At 40.7% G+C, this 21,662-nt stretch overlaps 1 protein-coding gene across 1 annotated transcript; it reads left to right on the forward strand.

The window, feature by feature from the left end:
* Positions 1-53: 53 nt before the first annotated feature.
* On the forward strand, positions 54-17,081 carry abch1 (ATP-binding cassette, sub-family H, member 1; the record flags this gene model as incomplete). The annotated part of the gene is made up of 19 exons (XM_079229596.1): positions 54-190; positions 1,292-1,451; positions 2,155-2,309; positions 3,470-3,577; positions 4,257-4,350; positions 5,270-5,344; positions 6,157-6,319; positions 6,452-6,548; positions 7,206-7,374; positions 8,568-8,668; positions 11,591-11,661; positions 11,954-12,003; positions 12,586-12,642; positions 12,858-12,928; positions 13,034-13,122; positions 14,367-14,470; positions 15,928-16,087; positions 16,641-16,745; positions 16,975-17,081. The coding sequence occupies 19 exons, from the start codon at positions 54-56 to the stop codon at positions 17,079-17,081; spliced, it is 2,073 nt and encodes a 690-aa protein (XP_079085722.1).
* Between the last annotated feature and the right edge of the window lie 4,581 nt (positions 17,082-21,662).

Consider the following 21,662-nt stretch of genomic DNA (forward strand, 5'->3'; position numbering starts at 1 on the left):
TCACGAGGAGTGTCATCAGTGTCGTCCTCTCTCCCCCGCAGAAAGAGGAGAGCATGAAGGTCGACGTGGAGACGCCTCCTCCGCCCGCCGGGCCGGAGGCGTTCGCCATCCGGTGCCGAGACGTGTGCCGGTCGTACGGCAAAGTGAAGGTCCTCAGCAGCCTCAACCTCACGGTGCCGCAGGGGCAGATGTGAGTGGAGCGCTCCTCTCTTTCTTCAACCCTGAGCCTTAAAGCTAATTGTTATTACTGTGGACAAAAGAAGCAGGGATGGGGAATCAGGGGAAGTAGAGACCATGTCAGTTAAAGCTAACTACCACTTTTTAATACTATAAGTTGTATTTGTACAGACACAGGCAGTGGACTTGTCTCTCTCTTCCCAGTCAGAAAACGAGGTTATCGTACTGGGTTGAGCTGAAACCAGTCCGCCCGTCTGGTAAAGTGATGAATAAGTCTGTCAAAGCGTTCCCACTTTTCTAGCAGGTTGTAAATGTGCAGAATGCAGAATTACGTGCAGCGGAAATCGTTTCTATCTTTTTATTTCATGCAAAACATTATATTTTTCTCTCTCATTGCTTTAAAAAGCAGAGAAAAGTCTCGGTTCAGTGACAACAGACGGATGATGAAAGTTATTGTTGTTTTCTTTCCGCTCCGTCTGTAAGCAGTAAGCCGTGGCCCCTTGTTTGTTTCGTCTGACAGTAACTTACAGCGCGTTGCTCTGCCTGCAGCCAGGGTTGGGTTGGATCTGCTTATCTTTCGGTATATCATTGACAGTATCTACTTCCTTTTATAAAACACCGATGAGGAACTCTTTGAGCTCCTTCCATGTCTGACTGTGTCAACAGAAGCTCAAGTTACACTTTCATTCCACGTTTGCAAAGATTGAACGTCGTGGTTGGAGCTCATAGATCCACACGCCGCTGACTCTGAAAACGTTTGACAGACAAATAAATCTACAACTACTTTGTACATTAATTTCTCCATCAATCGTTTCATTGTTTGATCAATGAAATGACAGTAAATTGTGAAAAATGTCTCCCAATGCCCAAGATGACGTCCTAAAATGTTTTTTTTTGTTCACAACTCAAAGAGAATCTGTTTACCGTCACAGGAGGAAAGAAACCAGAAGCATATTCACCTTAAAGAAGCTGAAATCAGTTAATTTTGACTTTTTTCTTCTTTAAAAAGGATCGAAACAGCTATTGATAAGTGGTTGAAGCTCTATGAACAAACACAACCTCTCACAGATGAGCTGTTGGTAAAATGACTCGTCTACTGGACTCTGTGTTGCAGTTACGGGCTGTTGGGGCCCAGTGGATGTGGGAAGACCACGCTGCTGAAATGCATTGTGGGAACTCTGAAAATCTCGCGGGGACACATCTGCGTGTTGGGGAAGCCGCCCGCGTACCCGGGACATGACGTGCCGGGGAAGATGGTCGGGTACATGCCGCAGGTAAACACCACATCTTTATATAAAAAAATTATAATAATAATAAAAAAAAAAATCAAAATAAAATAAATAAATGTACAAAAAAAGGAAATAATTAATTATTTTATAAAAAAAATGAAATAGTTAAAAATACAATATATAAATTAAAAAAAAAGGTTATTCTTTGGGAGAAATAAAATACACAAATAAAATATAACAAATAACACAAATAATAACAAAATAAAAATTGCATTGCTCAGGGTCTTCTTTAAGTGGGCCTCATTACTGTCAGACTGAACACACACACACACACACACACACACACACACACACACACACACACACACACACACACACACACACACACACACACACAGTGGAGGAAATGTGACGCCTCGTCTGTTCCTCTGTCGTCTCGTGAACTCGGCCTCGAGGTGTCCGGTGTCACAGAGGACTCCATTGACTTGTTTTGACTCTTTGACTCAAACAGAGAGGCTAGCGGTACAAAACGTGTCACAGTCACTGGTTTTTACAGGAAAATGTTGTATTTTCCTGAGGATATTTGTCTTTTTTTGGTGGAAAAAGATCTTAAACAATCTTAAATAAAGTAATGATGAATCTTAAGAAAAATCGTTGTTTCCACCGAGCACTCGCAACATTCTTCGGTTCGGGTTCTCCGAACATAAAACATAGACCCCGGCTTCCCTCCCTGACTGTCTGTGTGCAGGAGCTGGCGCTGTACAATGAGTTCACCATCAGCGACACGCTGACCTTCTTCGGCCGCGTCCACGGCCTGACGACCAAGGAGACGCGGGCGCGCATGGACTTCCTCGTAGACTTCCTGGATCTCCCTCAGAAGCACAGCCTGGTCCGGAATCTCAGGTGAAAAGAAACGTTGTGGAGGAGAAGGACGTTTAAAAAGGCAGCAGGGCCTGTTGGGTGTTTTTGGGGAAGTTGATGTTGAATGCATTGTTGTTTTGCAGCGCTGCTTTTACACCTGCAGCTGTTATAACGTCATACATCTGACAGTATATCTCGTAAATAAAGAGCACACATGTGCAGTTTGTGTTTATGGTCCCACTAAAACAAATAATCAACTCTGCCATCTTCCTGCTGCTGCGGCTCACAGCTCAACGGTCAAAACGTCCACTGAGACGGTTCCTCACATCAGAGGAAAAGCCTTGTTCTCGAGCCGTAAAAGGAAACGATCAAGCAATACCAATTTAAAATAGAGTATTTGGCATTTCACCAAATATTTCTGTCTCAGCTTTAAAGCTATTTTGGAAAATGTGACTTTAGTCTCTATGTGACTGCAGCAAGATGTGAGAGAAGTTGCTGAAACAACAAAGATTTTCTAGGAATGTCGTATTTTTATTATTTATTTTTATTAAGATATATATATTTTTGTTTTGTTTATTTAAAGAAAACATGTTATTGATAATTGTTTTATTATTAATTTTTTTATTCATTCTTTTAATGTTTTTTGAAATATATTTCTTATTTTATTTACTTGTTTGTTTGTTTGTTTTATTTTATTTATTTTATTACTTTTATTTATTATTATTATTATTATATTTTTAGCTCTTGATTCACTTCCCTGATTCGTCACAACGACCCTCCGTGTAATATTTACGTCGTGACGTCAAGCTCTCTCCCATCAAAGCAATCACTGTGAACAGAAGGAGTGTTTTTGTTTTGAAAGAGAATCTAGAGACTCCCTCCCTCCCTCCCTCCCCCTCCCTCCCTCCCTCCCTCCCCCTCCCTCCCTCCTTCCCGGTCGTTGAAACTGTCTCTGCATCACATGACGGACATTCCTGCTATGACAACAACACCGTGTGTCCCGTGTCCTCACCAGTCAGTTCAAGCTTCATTTAGTGGAGGATCAAGCAGCTGATGTGTGATACATTAGAAACATATTGCTTTTTTTAATAGAATCCCGGTTTAACAAGGTTATAAGTAACAAAGTAAAACCCTGTCAGGCCGGTTCGTCCTGCAGGTCCTGTCCACCTCGTTGACCTTTGACCCTCGTTGTTTCCTCCCAGCGGCGGTCAGAAGCGGCGCGTGTCTCTCGCCGCGGCGCTGCTGCAGAACCCGGAGCTGCTCATCCTGGACGAGCCGACCGTGGGAGTGGACCCCGTCCTCCGGGCCAAGTATGCAGACGCACCCGCGACCTGATGAGGTTCTTCTTTTGGGCCGTCGGCCAAACGCACGTCTTCCTCAGAAAAGCAGAGCGCGAGGTCGTTCGAGGTTCAGTCACCGGCGCTGTGCAGCACGGGGTTGCGCAACGAAATGCAGCTGCAAAAAAATAAATATATTATGTGGAAAAGGTTTTCACACATCCACTGATGACAAAACACAAGAACTAGATTACATTTATCGTGTCACCTGTGACTCACATTGTGACTCACTGAGTAATGATGGACAGACAAGACAGACATCAAAGGTCATCAACAGGATTTGAAGCAGTGATTTAGGGTTTTTATTGATTGATGAGGAGTCTGGCAAAGAAGAAAAAAAAGTTTATGGCGGTTGAATGAGGTCGTAAAATGGTATCAAAGCTGTAAAGTGTCCCTAAAAACAAGGAAATAAAAGAAGATTGAAGCTGTAACATCATTAATGAATAACTAAAGAACAGTTTTTTGTATCACAGTATTGATATTATATTAATATATCACCTAGCTTTAACGTGTGAAATATCCTAAATGCTTGGGTCGAGACGTGACGTTCTCTCCTCCTCCTCCTCCTCCTCCTCCTCCTCCTCCTCCTCATCATCATCATCATCATCATCATCATCATCATCATCATCCTCCTCCTCCTCCTCCTCTCTAGAATCTGGCAGCACCTGGTGGAGATCGTGAAGACGGGGAAAGTGTCCGTCATCATCACCACGCACTACATCGAGGAGGCCAGGCAAGCCAACGTGGTGAGCGAGCTCATCATGGACACACACACACACACACACACACACACACACACACACACACACACACACACACACACTCACACACACACACACACACATTGGCTTTGACAACAAAAAACTCACATTTAATGAGAGAAAAAACAAACTTATTGTAGAGTTTGTACTCAATTTTACTGACTCACATTTTGTGTTTATTATTTCCTTTTTGTTGTTTGGATTTTCTATATTTGTATTATTCCATCTCACATGTAAACAATCCTGCTGCTGTGAACACTAACCAGAGCACCACATGTGTATTAATCCGCCGCCAAAAATAGTCCAGTCATTGTTTCACAGTAATCTACTTTGAATATTAAGTCCATAAAACCTTCATGTGACTTGTGACTTGTGCTGTGGATTATTACTTTTTTTTTAAAGGTGTAGTTTACTTTCCCCATATATATATATATATATATATATATATATATATATATATATATATATATATATATATATATATATATATATATATATATATATATCATGTAAAATTGTTATTTGTTGTTAATTGTTAATAAGGACCAAGATAAATTATTACTACCTCTCATTATATCATTATTTTTGTCCCTTTTTGGGGGGAAATGGGGGCTTTCCTCACATTTGAAGGCACTTTGTGCTCATATAAATATAAAAATGTTAATATTATTATCATTAGTAATAATGATGATAATAATAATAATATCAGAAATGTTGACTAGATGTTGTATCTGAAATTTGAGAGCTTTACTGTCTGTTTTAAATATGTTTTAAGGGAGTAAATATGTTTTGAAATTATGTTCAGGTGCCATTTTATTTTGGTTTTGCATCTCTTCACATGCAGAGAATGCAATGTGTGTCATCCATAAATAAATACAGAAGTTTAATGCGACGTGATCCTCAGGTGGGCCTCATGAGGAACGGCTGCCTGCTGGCTGAAGGACCTCCAGACGCCGTCATGAAGCAGCACAGTGCGACGGTGAGCCCTCCTTGAAGCACCCAGGGGTGCTGGTAGTCAGGACAGCGTTTCAATGTCGCTTCATATCCAGTGTTACACCACACATGGAAAAGAAGCTGATAATATTTGAACTGGCTTTCCGTTAGGTCGAAGATATCAAGTCAGCTCAGAAAAACCTGCAGATCTGGTTTTCTTTGCACATTTACTGGTAAAAAAATGTTAATTTTTTACAGTTTCATGAACTTTTTACCAGACGTGAAGTTTCCCTCTGCAGTAGGAGACGTGCAAGAACAAAGTTATTGTCCCATCACGCAGTTTAATGCAGTTTAATGCAGTTTAGGGGGTTATTCTAGCCTGATAAGAGCTAAGACTAAATACTTTTTTTTTTTTGTCATGTCAAGTTCAGACAAAATATTTTCTTCAGTCTTTTCTTTATTTTAAAGTATCCCATGTTGACCTGTCTGAGTTTCTACAGACTGAAACTCTTGCAGGTGAAACTGCGTTATTGGAGCTTTTTCTCAAGCTGCACAAAAAAAAACAATAATACAAATTAAAACAAAAGTTAAAATTAAAAAACGAGACCTAATAGAGAGAAGACACAAAGTGCCTTCAAAGGTGAGCATGCCTGTCTTTCAATCAGAGGGTCGGTGGTTCGAGCCCTGGCTCCGCTAGTCCATGTGAGACACTTAACCCCGGATTGTTCCCCGTTGCCGTGTCTGCGGTGTCGCTTTTGATAAAAGCGTCAGCTAAATGAAATGTAAAGTTAACGGTTTAAATCAGGCGCGAATAGAAGCTGTGGCGTGATGTTTATTATTGTTGACCCTCCTCCTCAGACCCTGGAGCACGCCTTCCTGCAGCTGTGCCAGACGTGGGACCAGGCCGGCTCCCAGCGGGCGTCCGGCCCGCCGCTGGAGAACAGCCAGTCCTTCGAGAGCGGCCGGGACGAGAGCCGGCCCATCCTGGCGGCCGCGCAGGAAGAAGTCCCGACGTACTCAGGTATTAGTTTTAAAGAACACGGAGGGTCTCTCTCCGTCTCAGTCGCACATTTTAAAAGTCCCAAAACGTTCCTCGTCTGTACATTAACTCAGTAAATAATAATAAATATCGTTCTCTGTGTTTGTCCGTCAGCGGACTGGAAGGTGCGAGCCCGGCACGTTCTCCCCAAGTGGAGGAACATCGCCGCACTGATGATCAAGACGTTGGTGCGCATGAAGAGGATGCCGGGGTGCGTTGGTTTTGCTTATGGGAGATCCAGGAAGTTGTATCAAGAAGTGCATTCATTGTCTTGTCCTCAAAACTCAGAAATATTCAGTTCACCGAGATGTAAGATCATCAAATCCTCTCGTTGAAGAAGCTGCAAACACTTCATTTCATTGCAAAATAAAAAATAAATGACACTTTGTTTCTGACGAAAGCATTGAAGCAATAGAAGCTTTCTACGTGCTTTCATTCCTTTTTTCATCCCTCCATCGTTACACATTTCTCTCTTTTTCCCCGTTTTACACATAAAGCCAGTATTTAAGAAATGAACCTCCACAGAATATCATGCAGTCATACATCATTGTAAAGCTCAGACTATAATATCTCTACCTGTCACGTTTATATCACAAAGATGTCCTCTAACGCTCTAAATTCTGCTTTCAAATGATATCTGTCACTAATACAAGAACAACAACACTTCCTCTGAGAATGGATTTGACTTTGTGCCGTTTGTTCTTGACAGAACGTGCAGAACTTTGCGCTGTTTTCTGTTATTGGGGTATTTGTGAATGGCTTTAAATGATAGAAAACCTTCCTAAGAAATGAATCCTCCAGCATGTTTACCCCATAATGTAATATTTCCCAGCTGATGAGGTCATGGTGTTCTGCCCTGCGTCCGCAGCTCGCTGTGCTTCCAGTTCCTGCTGCCGGTCATCCAGGTGTCTCTGATCTGCTTGTGCATCGGAGGAGAGCCCAACGGGGTTCAGGTCGCCGTGGTGAACAACGAGACCTCCGCCTCCGCTTACAGCCAATCGCTGCTCTCCTTCCTGGACAACGCTAGCGTGCAGCAGGTACACCACCACAAACAGGAAGTGGGTTTTTAGCTCAGAGCTGCTGGAGCCTGAGAGGGTTTCAGTCCGCAGGGAAGTGACAGCTTTCAGGTTTCTCTCCCAGTTGTTGAAACCAGTTGTTTTATAAAACTCTAAATCATAGCTTGTTTTATGAAAAAAATGCTGAAAACTGCTTTATTTTGATGTATTGAACACCATAAGTAATATACAAGTGAAACATATGGTTTGGTACATGAAACAATTCAAATGTCACAAATGTGCCCCAATGCAAATGTTGGAGTCCTCGCCTGAATGTTCTCTGTTCTAAACCCTCGCTAACTTTGTTCTGCTTCACTTTATCAAAGTCAACCTTTGCAGAGAGAATGTTCACATATTGTGTTATGATTTGGGTTAGAGAATGTTCACATATTGTGTTATGATTTGGGTTAGAGAATGTTCACATATTGAGCTATGATTTGGGTTAGAGAATGTTCACATATTGAGCAATGATTTGGGTTAGAGAATGTTCACATATTGAGTTATGATTTGGGTTAGAGAATGTTCACATATTGAGCTATGATTTGGGTTAGAGAATGTTCACATATTGAGCTATGATTTGGGTTAGAGAATGTTCACATATTGATCTATGATTTGGGTTAGTGAATGTTCACATATTGAGCTATGATTTGGGTTAGAGAATGTTCACATATTGAGCTATGATTTGGGTTAGAGAATGTTCACATATTGAGCTATGATTTGGGTTAGAGTTGGACCTTACAGCTGCATCATTTCAAAGAAATAATCATCCTGAAAGTGTTTTTTTTATAGGCGGACCTGAAACCTTTTCATTTTTTTCTGTGTCATCTTCATTTACTCTTAACCAGTAACATATAGACTGATATTTACACATCTGAACTAAATCTCACATGTGTACCTTTTATTATAACAAAAACATTATTCAAATAGTCCTAGTGGTTGCAGAGATACACCCTTTTTAGTTTGGGTATGACATTTTCGAGGAAAGGGCCTAAAAATAGTTTGGTTTCCAAAAGGTTAAAGCAAAGTTTCACTTCTGCAGAACAAACAGACTTTTTATTTTCTTGTTTCTCTCTAATATTCCGTATTAAAAACACACGCTTGTGCAGCTGCTGAATAACAAAACATCTGGAGCAATATACGGTGTTGGATAACATTGACCTTCTTTGCACCCTCAGGTGCCCTTGTCCCACGCGGAGGCGTTCGCTGGGATCTACAACGGAGAGTACTGGGGCGTCGTCGGCTTCGGCCAGAACTTCACCAGCTACCTGACGAAAAGGTGGGAGGAGTCGCCATTAATAACTAATCAATAATAACCTCCACACTTGTAGAGTAGATATGTCACCTGCATGTGGTCCAAATTGCAGCTGCAGTAGTTTGGAGCTCAAATCTGTATTTTACAACCATTAAAATGCAGATTTTATTTGTATAAATTTGGAAAGAAATGTCTCCAGCATCACATATCATTTAGTTTATAGCTTTAAAACTTGTGCAGGTGTGCAGCCGCTCTTTATTTAAGCCCGTCACAGAGAAGTGCACTTTCTTTAAGTAAAACGTGGCCTTGTCTCTGGGGAATAGCAGCTTTTACTTTTGTCTCACTTCATGCTTTTGCTTCCTCCTTTTGACTCGGTTTCTCTTCTTCACGTGTCGTAGCATCGAGTGATGCCTTCATGTAGTGAAGCCTTCATGTAGTGATGCCTTCATGTAGTAAAGCCTTCATGTAGTAAAGCCTTCATGTAGTGATGCCTTCATGCAGTGATGCCTTCATGTAGTGATGCCTTCATGTAGTAAAGCCTTCATGTAGTGATGCCTTCATGTAGTAAAGCCTTCATGTAGTAAAGCCTTCATGTAGTGATGCCTTCATGTAGTAAAGCCTTCATGTAGTAAAGCCTTCATGTAGTGATGCCTTCATGTAGTGATGCCTTCATGTAGTAAAGCCTTCATGTAGTAAAGCCTTCATGCAGTGATGCCTTCATGCAGTGATGCCTTCATGTAGTGATGCCTTCATGTAGTAAAGCCTTCATGTAGTGATGCCTTCATGTAGTGATGCCTTCATGCAGTGATGCCTTCATGTAGTGATGCCTTCATGTAGTGATGCCTTCATGCAGTGATGCCTTCATGTAGTGATGCCTTCATGTAGTAAAGCCTTAATGTAGTGATGCATTCATGTAGTAAAGCCTTCATGTAGTGATGCCTTCATGTAGTGATGCCTTCATGTAGTAAAGCCTTCATGTAGTGATGCCTTCATGTAGTGATGCCTTCATGTAGTAAAGCCTTAATGTAGTGATGCATTCATGTAGTAAAGCCTTCATGTAGTGATGCCTTCATGTAGTGATGCCTTCATGTAGTGATGCCTTCATGTAGTGATGCCTTCATGTAGTGATGCCTTCATGTAGTAAAGCCTTAATGTAGTGATGCATTCATGTAGTAAAGCCTTCATGTAGTGATGCCTTCATGTAGTGATGCCTTCATGTAGTGATGCCTTCATGTAGTAAAGCCTTCATGTAGTAAAGCCTTCATGTAGTGATGCATTCATGTAGTGATGCATTCATGTAGTGATGCCTTCATGCAGTGATGCCTTCATGCAGTGATGCCTTCATGTAGTGATGCCTTCATGTAGTGATGCCTTCATGTAGTGATGCCTTCATGCAGTGATGCCTTCATGCAGTGATGCCTTCATGCAGTGATGCCTTCATGTAGTGATGCATTCATGTAGTGATGCCTTCATGTAGTGATGCCTTCATGCAGTGATGCCTTCATGTAGTGATGCCTTCATGTAGTGAAGCCTTCATGTAGTGATGCCTTCATGTAGTGATGCCTTCATGTAGTGATGCCTTCATGCAGTGATGCCTTCATGTAGTGATGCCTTCATGTAGTAAAGCCTTCATGTAGTAAAGCCTTCATGTAGTGATGCCTTCATGCAGTGATGCCTTCATGTAGTGATGCCTTCATGTAGTGATGCCTTCATGCAGTGATGCCTTCATGTAGTAAAGCCTTCATGCAGTGATGCCTTCATGTAGTAAAGCCTTCATGTAGTAAAGCCTTCATGTAGTAAAGCCTTCATGCAGTGATGCCTTCATGTAGTGATGCCTTCATGTAGTAAAGCCTTCATGCAGTGATGCCTTCATGTAGTGATGCCTTCATGTAGTGATGCCTTCATGCAGTGATGCCTTCATGTAGTGATGCCTTCATGTAGTGATGCCTTCATGCAGTGATGCCTTCATGTAGTGATGCCTTCATGCAGTGATGCCTTCATGTAGTAAAGCCTTCATGCAGTGATGCCTTCATGTAGTAAAGCCTTCATGCAGTGATGCCTTCATGTAGTAAAGCCTTCATGTAGTGATGCCTTCATGTAGTAAAGCCTTCATGCAGTGATGCCTTCATGTAGTAAAGCCTTCATGTAGTGATGCCTTCATGTAGTAAAGCCTTCATGCAGTGATGCCTTCATGTAGTAAAGCCTTCATGTAGTGATGCCTTCATGTAGTAAAGCCTTCATGTAGTGATGCCTTCATGCAGTGATGCCTTCATGTAGTAAAGCCTTCATGCAGTGATGCCTTCATGCAGTGATGCCTTCATGTAGTAAAGCCTTCATGCAGTGATGCCTTCATGCAGTGATGCCTTCATGTAGTAAAGCCTTCATGTAGTGATGCCTTCATGTAGTAAAGCCTTCATGTAGTGATGCCTTCATGTAGTTGTTGAGAAGTTTTCCTCTAGCGCCACCGTGAGGCTCATGTTGGTCATTTTTGAGTAAACATTTGTTTTGTTGGATGTTTAGTGCTAATTAGCAAACGATAGCATAATTAACCTAATGTGTCACTGCTTACTTTAAGAGCATTTCTATGTCCTGCGTGTGTGTGTGTGTGTATGTGTGTGTGTATGTGTGTGTGTGTGTGTGTGTGTGTGTGTTATAACTTCAATTGTTTGTCCGAATGGAGTTGCAGCTTCTTTTTGTCTAAAGTCATTTTAAACACTTTGAAGGCTTCGTGGTTGTGGAAGAGATATTTTTAATACTTTTCTGACATTTTATAAATCAAGTGTTTAATTAAATAATGAGGAAACTGATCAGAAAATCGGACTCTGCAGCATCTTAACCGAATATTTATTCATATGCATTTCTGTTTGTATTGTAAAATTCCCGTTTTATTCAACTTTTGCTGGATGCTGAACATGTTGTTCTGACCTGAGGTCTGTGCTTGTGCAGGATGATGCAGCGGCAGGTTTCCAGAGAGGTGGTGGACGGAGGATCGGTGCACGTCTGGCTGGACCTCACAAGTAGGACTGCGCTCAGTTTGTTGTGTTTTTGGCGGAAATGGGTCATTGTCATGACGTTGCATTCATTTCAATAAACATACAGGAGCAAGTCAAAGAAGTTTGTGAATGAAGAGATATTCTTGCATGTGTTTTGTGAAATTTCTTGCCAGAAAGGATTCAAATGTACTGTGTACTAACATATTAATTTAGAAATATACATAATCCCAACAGAAATAAAACACCCAGATATCATCTACTGCGAATCTGACAAGCGGAAGTTGTTCATTAATTTTAATGTTTATGTTTTTTCTAGATCGACAGATTGCCTTCATGCTGCAGAAGAAGCTACACGAGGCCTTTCAGGTATAAATAAATAATATGTTTTCCTTTGTTTGTTTTGTCAACTGGAGCCTATATATATATATATATATATATATATATATATATATATATATATATATATATATATATATATATATATATATATATATGTATATATATATAAATAATAATTTAGTTTTATATTCTCATAATATAATATAATACACTTGGCATTATAACAATAATAACAATATTTATGTTAAAAAACATCAAACTCTTTGTATGTCTAAAATAAATATTTCTCGGTTTTTCACTAGAGCTTTGTGAAAACACTGAAATTTAATAATTTCTTAATGCAATACTGTTTTATTTCCAAACTGTCTTTTTTTTTACTTAAAATGCATGTTGTTGTTTTTTATATTTTTATATTTATATTATTTGACTTTTGTATTATTTTTAGTTATTTTTTTCCCTGGTTCAACCGTGTAAAGAATTGTATTTGTTTTGAAAAGTGCTTTATTAATAAAGTTTTATTTTAATTTTAATTTCCATCCCTCATATACTAAATATGTTTCACCATATCGTTTAACTGGTTGAGTTGGTTTCTCTGTTGTTTATTTTCAGACTTTTGTGGAGAATAAATTGGGGAGTTTGTCGTACCTGGTCGCACTGCCAATAAAGGTGAACATAATAATAATAATAATACATATATTAGTGTAATAACAATATATAAAGGCACAACACCTGTTTGTATTGCAATTTTAAAATAGACAATATTTTTGCAAACAAGTTGACAACAATAAATAACTCCAATGCAGCAGTAATTATAGTGAATATATTTATATTCAGCTTTAACTGTGTAATAAAAGTGAATTTGAATCCTTTGTTTGTGGCAGATTGAAGAGCCGATCTACGGCAGCCTGAACACTGACTTCACTACCTTTGTGACTCCGGGAGCTGTTCTCAGGTCAGTGCTGAGCAACTTTATGAATGAACCAGCAACCTTTCAAGGAAAGACAACCTGCCATTTAACTTCCTGCTCTTCCTCCTCCTCTTCCTCGTCTTCCTCCAGTATCACCTTCTACCTGGCCGTGGGTCTGACGGCTCTCTCCTTCGTCCTGGAGAGGAAGGAGGGGCTTCTGGACAGGTGCTGGGTCGCAGGTGAGGGTCAAAGGTCACGCTGCTCCTGCAGAGCGTACATGTCTATTTACTGAAGCCACTAGATTAGATTACACTTTACTGTCTCTGCACAGATCACACATTCTCCGTGCAAAACAGTAACAAACAGAATATAACATGTCATTAATATAATGTGAATTAAAGCGTAAGGGGTATGAATGCACTAGATATGTACAGTTTGAGCAGTATTCATATGTATATATTCATATTCATGTACATTCATTGTACATGAATATGCTAATATATATATATACATATATATATATATATATATATATATATATATATATATATGTATATATATATACATATATATATATATATATATATATATATATATATATATATATATATATATATATATATATATACAGTGTGAACATAGTAGTCAGTGCAGGTAGAATATACTGCAGAGTTTAATAACTATATACAGAATAAACTACGACTGTACAAACTTATTTTATGCAAGTTTTCCAAGTTGCAGAGTGAGAAGATTAAGTATAATCAATCTAGTATGCATATAATATATATATATATATATATATATATATATATATATATATATATATATAAGTGAAAAAACTGTGCAAAACATTGAAATAATTTGGTGAAAAAGCTCCAAGAAGATCAACAAAGAGAAACGAAAAGAAGTATTCCATCTTTTTTTGGGGTGCGGATGTATTGCATCATTACCTGTTATATTTTAAAGTAGTACATATGTATACAATTAGATTGTAGTAAATATTTCTGAATATCTGCATCAGTTTATTCCCTTCCAAACAAGGTTGTGATCCTTTTTGTCCTTAAAATGTCACTTATTTCTTTTAAAATGCACATTTTAGGTATATAGAATCATATGCACCTCCAGGAAACTTACTGTATGGTTTAATATTAACTTCTTCACTGAATAAGAGACAGACTTCCTCTAAAAGTGCGTATTATTTTTGTTTGTTTGGATCTTTTTAGGGGAGATGTGCAATAATTCTGCTCATTTTGCGCGTAAATGAATCCAATCGATGTTCATCGTCCTCTTGTGTGTAATTAGAGATGTGGCCACTAGAGGGAGTGAGACGATCAGAGCATAACGTGAAGACCAGAGTTTTGTTTTGTTTATTGCTTATTGTGAATTATTGATTTCACAGCTTTAAAAGGCTTAATACATTTTGTGACTATTACAATGTGGACTCATCTCACAACAGAATCCTGATGCTTTATTATTTATAAAGGCGTGAGCTCTCTGGAGACGATGCTGGCTCACCTCTTCTCTCAGCTGTTCGTCATCAGCGTCCAGATCGTCCTGCTGCTGCTCTTCATCCTGCTCGTCTTCAAGGTACACCGACAGAAACCCTCTCCGGGTGAGATCAACCTTTATGGACCGGTCAGCGGCAAAAAATAATAGCAGGAAAATACAGAATCAATAATAGAAGAAAGAAAAAGAATCCAAAAGCTTAAATAATTGTTTGATTATTCAAACCGAGCGGATCGTTTCCACACGATTTATACATTCATACGTTTGGAATTTGGAAATAAAAAAGTATTGTAGTCTTCTCAAAAAAGGCGACATTGAAAACGTGACACTACAACTCCCATGAGCCCCTGCGCACCCGTTGACATTGGTCCATTCTTCCGTCTATCGTCTCGACAATTATTGGAACAAAAGTGTGAGAAATGCTCAATGACGGCCAAAGTCGCACAATTTCACGCACATTTAAGAAATAAAACAACATTTACAGATTAACGGCATGTTCTCCTGGGATTTGGTTGGTTTGACACGTTGAAGGTTGCAGCTGTTTGCGTTTCTACCACGTCAGCGTTTTATTGTTCTTCCTGCAGAAACAATTATGTTAATAATAATAATAATAATTAAATGTAACCGTCAAACAGAGCTTCTCCTGCTCTTCTTGATGTGCAGAGGAGAGGGAAGGGGGCGTGACCTTCCTGCAGAGGTCACAGGGTCAAGTTCACTGAGAGAGCTCAGTGTGTGTGTGTGTATGTGTGTGTGTATGTGTGTGTGTTGAGTCCATGCAGGGACAAGCTTTTTATGGGCGTGTGTGTGTGTGTGTGTGTGTGTGTTGAGTCCATGCAGGGACAAGCTTTTTATGGGCGTGTGTGTGCTTGAACGTCCGTGTGTGTGTGTGTGTGTGTGTGTGTGTGTGTGTGTGTGTGTGACCGCCGCGTCATAAATCACTTCCTGCTGCCGACCGTTTCCAGGGATCACTGTGCGATCGCCACGACAACGGCCCTTGATTGCTGTGGCAACCGAGCGGTCATGTGGACCGTCTATTTCTGCTCGTTGTCAGGGAGACGAATAGTGTCTTAACACACACACACACACATACATATACATACATACACATGCGCACACACACATTTCAGACATTTGGTGAGGCAACACAAGTGATGCAAGCGAGCATGATACATATACACACACACATCCATACATACATACACATGCACACACACACATGCACACACACACATGCACACACACATGCACACAGACATGCACGCGCACACATATGCACACACACACATGCACACACACACACACACACACACACACACACACACACACATGCACACGCACACACCTTGACTCTTCTGGAGCTTCCTGTGTTTTTATTAGATGTTCTGTCTGTGTGATTTAGAAGCTTTTCTTTTGTAGTTTCTTGTTGTGTTTTTGAAGAACACTTCATCATCAGAAAATAGCCTTTTATCTCTCTCTCTCTCTCTCTCTCCCTCCCTCCTCCTCCTCCCCCCCCCCCCCCCCCCCCCCCCCCCCCCCCGATGCCCAATGAAGGCTCGCTGACGCTGGTCGTGGTCCTCATCGTGCTTCAGGGCATCACCGGCATCTCGTTCGGCCTCGTCATCTCGGCCGCCATCGACGACGAGCAGAGCGCCAACCAGGCCGCCCTGGGAATCTTCTACCCCAACCTCATCCTCTGCGGTGCGTGTGTGTGCGTGTGTGTGTGTGTGTGTGTGTGTGTGTGTCCATCCTTTTGGGAAAACCAGCAGCTCTCTTCTCTCTGAAAGTTATAAAGAAATCTTTAGTCGTTGAGGTTCAAAGTATTTCTTGACCTTTTGACCTTTTGATTCTCACCACCGGGTCTGTTTAGTAGCAGCTGTGGGACTTTCCACCATGTCCCATGGTCTTCATCTTTGATCCATTAACATTCTCATGGAAATTTGGGACCTTGTGGTTGAATTAATTTCCATTGCCGTAGTTTTAAAGTCTCAAAACTGAACCTCAGAGAACCTTAGTTTACGTTCTTCATGAGGTTCCTTACAGAACATCCATGTAGTTTACATGCTCCATGAGGTTCTTTACAGAACATTTAGTTAATTTACATGCTTCATGAGGTAAGGAACCTCATGGAGCATGTAAACTACATGGATGTTACAGAACATCCATGTAGTTTACATGCTTCTTGCGGTTCCTTACAGAACATCCATGTAGGATCCTGTACTTCAGCTTGAACCCTCCCTCTCCTGCTCTCTAGGAATCATCTGGCCGGTGGAGTGCATCCCGTATCCTCTCCGCTACGTCAGCATGGCTCTGCCTCAGACCTACGCCTCCGAAGCCCTCCGCTGTATCATGTACAGAGGTAACGCACACGCACACGCACACGCACACCTTACGCAACACTCACCTAAATCCTTCATCAGCCTGGCTTTTGTATCATAACACAAAATGCACAGCGTTGATTCGCTTCAGAGACGATGCTCGGAGGCAGACTAGCTGTTTCCCCCTGTTTCCAGTCTTGATGCTAAGCTAAGCTAGCGTGTCCACCGCTGGTGTGTAACAAGTGAAGTAAAGCTCCGTCTCTCCTGCAGGTTGGGGTCTCTCTCGGATGATGGTGTGGCGAGGCTTCGCCGTCACGCTGGGCTGGAACTCGTTCTTCCTCGTCCTGGCCACGGTCATCTTGAAGCTGAGGACGTGACGGCCTCGCCGCCTCCTTCGGCGCGGAGACGGAGCCGGTGGGTGGAGCCGGCGGTTGGAGCCCGGCGACTCACCTGGGGCCCCAAACAGCCCCCACCTCATCTGTGGAGGAGTTGCACAGCAACCGTTGCTTTTGGCCGAACGCGAGTGAAATTTCAAAATGCTGCACGTGAAAGTACAGAAGACCGGATACCCTCACGCACAGCGTGAGAGCGTGTGTTCGATGCCTCGTGTCCAATGAGGGTTCAGTGCTTTTGTTTCACTTCTATGTGCAGCTTGTTGGAACTTTTTCGCCCTCAGAATTACAGCAACTCAGGGCGGCGTGTTTTCATTTGTTCTCTCTTAACGCCAACAGAGAGACTCAGTGGGGAACAAACAGCTGGAGGACGAACCGAACACAACGTCCGCACAGAGTTTTGTTTGCTTTATAATGTTTTGCTCCATAGAGAAGTAGTATGTAAATGGGAAAAGGAGTCTGAGCACAAAAGATGTATTTATCTACAAGAAAATGTGAAATCATATTTTAATTTAAACGTTTTATCCGTTTGCTTCACAAGCAAACTTGAAGAGAAGATTGTTGTTGCGTTATGTCGTGTGAACCCAACGACATAATGATCGATTCATGTTGTCAAAGACATTCTGCGTCAGCGTCGTCTCTCTACCGGGGACAGGAAGTGGGGGGGCGGGACAGGAAGTGGTCACTCATGTTAGTTCTGGGAGAACAGAAGGGGTTTGGAGTCGGTGATGGGAAAGAGTTGGTAGTGTATTATTACTCTCCAGTATTTGCTGCTCTTCTCACAGGCCAACGCAGACAGTCGTCTGATGAATATCTTTGTTTTTTTGTTTTTACACAAATGTCTAAGCAGCTCACACTTTGTTCTCGACTCGTCCGCCAACAGAAACAGAACAAAGCACACGGGAGGAATTCTGTTCAGGACTCGGACTGGACGTCGTGGTGTCGGCTCTGTGGACGCAAAGTCCAGAAATGTAGACCGACGCAGACACTCCTAAAAATAAAGGTGCTAACGAGAACCATATAGGGTTCTTTGGCTTGTCCTCATTGGAGAACCCATTTAAAGAGCTCCCTTCCAACCCTTTGAGCTGGTCCTACTAGAACCCAACATAAAGATTTACACCTAGACCCATTTGTGAGAGGTTCCAACCAGAACCACGGTGAGAGTTTCTATAGAGAATCCTTCTATGCTGTAATGGTTCCACCCAGAACCCCTATGGGAGGTTCTACAGAAAACCCTTCTATGATGTAATGGTTCCACCCAGAACCCCCTATAAGAGGTTCTATAGAGACATATTCTGTGGTGTAATGGTTCCACCCAGAACCCCCTATAAGAGGTTCTATAGAGACATATTCTATGCTGTAATGGTTCCACCCAGAACCCCCTATAAGAGGTTCTACAGCAACGCCTTCTAAGGTTTCCTTCCAAAGGTTTGATCTAGAAAGGTTTCTGGGTAGAACCTCAGCCCTTCAGGAAAAGCTCGGTTGGAACCCTTATTTCTAAAAGTGTAGTTGTATTTTAGTTTGGAGTCCCTTCAGTGTGGAACCAGAAGGAAACAAACGACTGAGCCAAAAAGGTTCATTTTACTCCGTTTTTGTGGACAAACCATCATTAATGAACAAGGCAACATTAAATACCTCTTTAGGGTACATTGACTTCATCATATTGTTGTTGTTTTTAAAACAAAAGCTTTAGGCCAGTTTGTAGATTATAAATAATCTATCATAATAATCTATTGATGGATATTGAAATAAACATGAAAAAACATGTTAAAATAATCAGTGGTTTATCTCTAAATCAATTAGCTCTCAGACATTCTGCCTTCAAAGGAATACTTCCACATTTTGGGAAATACGCACATTTGCTTTCCTGCCAAGAATTGGATGAGAAGTGTCAATACCATCCAGCAGCAGTTAGCTTAGCTTAGCATAAAGACTGGGAACGGGGGGAAACAGCTAGCCCGGTTGTTCTAAAGCTCGCTGCTGCTTCCAGAAAAGGGAATAAGTGTATTTCCCAAAGCGTCGACGGCCCCACTGTGCCAACCTCGTAAAGATTTAGAAATGTTTACATTCATCTGGACGCATGCCTAATACAGCCGAACATATCATTAATATCATAAATAAGACGTTTGACCCATTTCAAACGCTCGTACCAGCATGTGTTTCCATGTGTTGTGAACATTCGCTCCGGTTCAACACTTATATTAATGGATGAAGAGCTCATGTTTCCATCAGCGGGACAAATAAGGACTAACTGACTCCTGATTGGTTGGATTACGTCGTGGTCTGATGTGAAGTTGTGTGCTGAGTGTAAAACTGTTTCTCTGCTGTGTTTTCATCAGTGTTCCTGTTGCACATTTTAAGGGATGTTGTGTTCTTGTTTGGGAGGAATAGGAACGCCAAACTGTTTATTTTCATACTTTAACCCACTCGACTCCCCATCAAATAATAAATATACATTTTATAAAGTGAGTTTACGATCTCAGCGCTTACGTAAGAGTATGGGCATTATTTAGTAATACTGTGAGTATGCTTTTTATTTTTAAATTGGGTATTAAATCTCTGTAACGTGATTTTTTTGTTCGAATATGCTTGAAAATCTACAGCTAACCATGATGTAAAAAGCAAAACTTCCTGTATGAATGATTTTAAATATTTACATGAACTGCAACTATACAGTATTTAAAAATAACTCTATTAACATGAGTTCCTATTAGACTATTCCATCCTAATAAAGCTACTCAGACGATGAGGATGTGATTCATGTTGACTGGGTTTAAAGAAGGCGGGATGTCACATATTTATGTGCACCAATCAGACTTTAACATTATTATTAATTCATGCTGTTCTCAAACACTGGTTGTAGATACGAAAATAACGCACAATTTTGTTTTGATATGTAACGTAAATAAAGGACTTTCATCCAGGATACTGCTGCTCATTCAACGGGAAGTTGGCATTGACTTCTTTGTCACATAACTTTACTTAAAGGGGCAGTGTGTAGGATGTGGTGACATCTAGTGGTGAGGTTGAGGATTGCAACCAACTGAACACTCTTCCCTCCCTCCTCCTTTCCAGAGGTAACGTGAGTCGCAGAGTATAAAAACCGTGGTTGCACAGTGACACATCGGGGTTATAAAAGACTTTGCCCGCTGCAGTTCACGTTACCTCCGTTTTTTAAGCATGTCGAAGAATTACGGCGACCTTCAGGGAACCTAAAAACTTGAAGGTCTCTCTCAAGATGGCGGACTCCGTGATGAAGACCCACTCCCTATGTATATTTGAAGAGCTCATTCTTAACTTTCAGGTTATTATACACCAATAAAAACATGGTTATAAATTCTATATTCTCTTTCAGTTGATCGATCCCATGGAATGTTACGTGCTGGCCCTTTAAGTAACGCCATTTCTGTAGTTTTAACCCAAAATGTTGCATGTAGGTGTCTGCAGGTTTAGGTAAAGATCGTGGTTTTGAGTAAAGATAAGTGTGTTTATCACAGAAGTTTTCTCAAGGAGGCGTGTCATGTTGTAAAGTGGGCGTGTCAATTGTTGCGTAACGTCTGCACTTAATTAACGCAACTTCCGTGTCGTTATTTTAACCAAAACCACAATCTTTTCTTAAACCTAACAAAGTAGTGATGTTGCGTAACCCGCGTGTTGCTGGACATTTATAGGAAAACACACATGTGTGCACCGCGATAGCATACATGCTAGTTTCTTTCTGTCCGTGTTTATTTTTAGATCATTGTTTCGTTTTTTCTGCGTTTCCAGATTTTATACTAAACACTCAAAAGCACAAAATCCCCCACAATCCCTGTGGTTGTTTCAAAAACACCCTCAGGCCACGGACGACCGATTTATTCAATGAGATCATGCTCGCCTGCATCACTTGTGTTGCCTCACCAGATGACTGTCTGAACTGTGTGTGTGTGTGTGTGTGTGTGTGTGTGTCTTGTTATTGTGGGTTTTTTTCACGTTTTCTTGGGTAAAAGTGTGTGCACGTTTCCTGTGTTGTGTTTTAATTGGACGCACTGTACAAGGAAGCGTATTTGAAGGTATTTGTTTTGTCAGTGAATTTTGTTTGTGCGTAGATTTGTGTTTGTGTCTTTGCTCGGGATTGTAATCTAGTTTTCATATATATATATGGTGACACTTTTTATTTAGATTTTTTACATTTAATTGAAAGCCCAAAAACTTAAGAAAACGCAGACAGAAAATTACAAAATGTAAAATGTAAGGTCAAAACACTTAATCAAATACTAAATGCTAAATTAATTGGAAGCTGAAAGTTTTGAGGTCAAATGTAGATAGATTTAAATGAACCTTCTGTAGTGCAAACAAAATAGCATTTATGCCATGTTATAGTATAATAATTATTATTATTATATAATATTGTATAGGCTCTGATGCGGCACGTGAGAAAGTATTCACAGAACTTAAACTACAAAGCTGTCTGCAGTACGACGTTCGTCTCATTCTAAGGTAAGAAAAATATCTGTTATTTGCAGGTGTTAATACACTAAAGAAAACATACTTAATACTATTATATCTGCCAATAGATTCCCATAA

This window comes from Taurulus bubalis (genome assembly GCF_910589615.1).
Source record: "Taurulus bubalis genome assembly, chromosome: 14".
Taxonomy (NCBI): Eukaryota; Metazoa; Chordata; class Actinopteri; order Perciformes; family Cottidae; genus Taurulus; species Taurulus bubalis.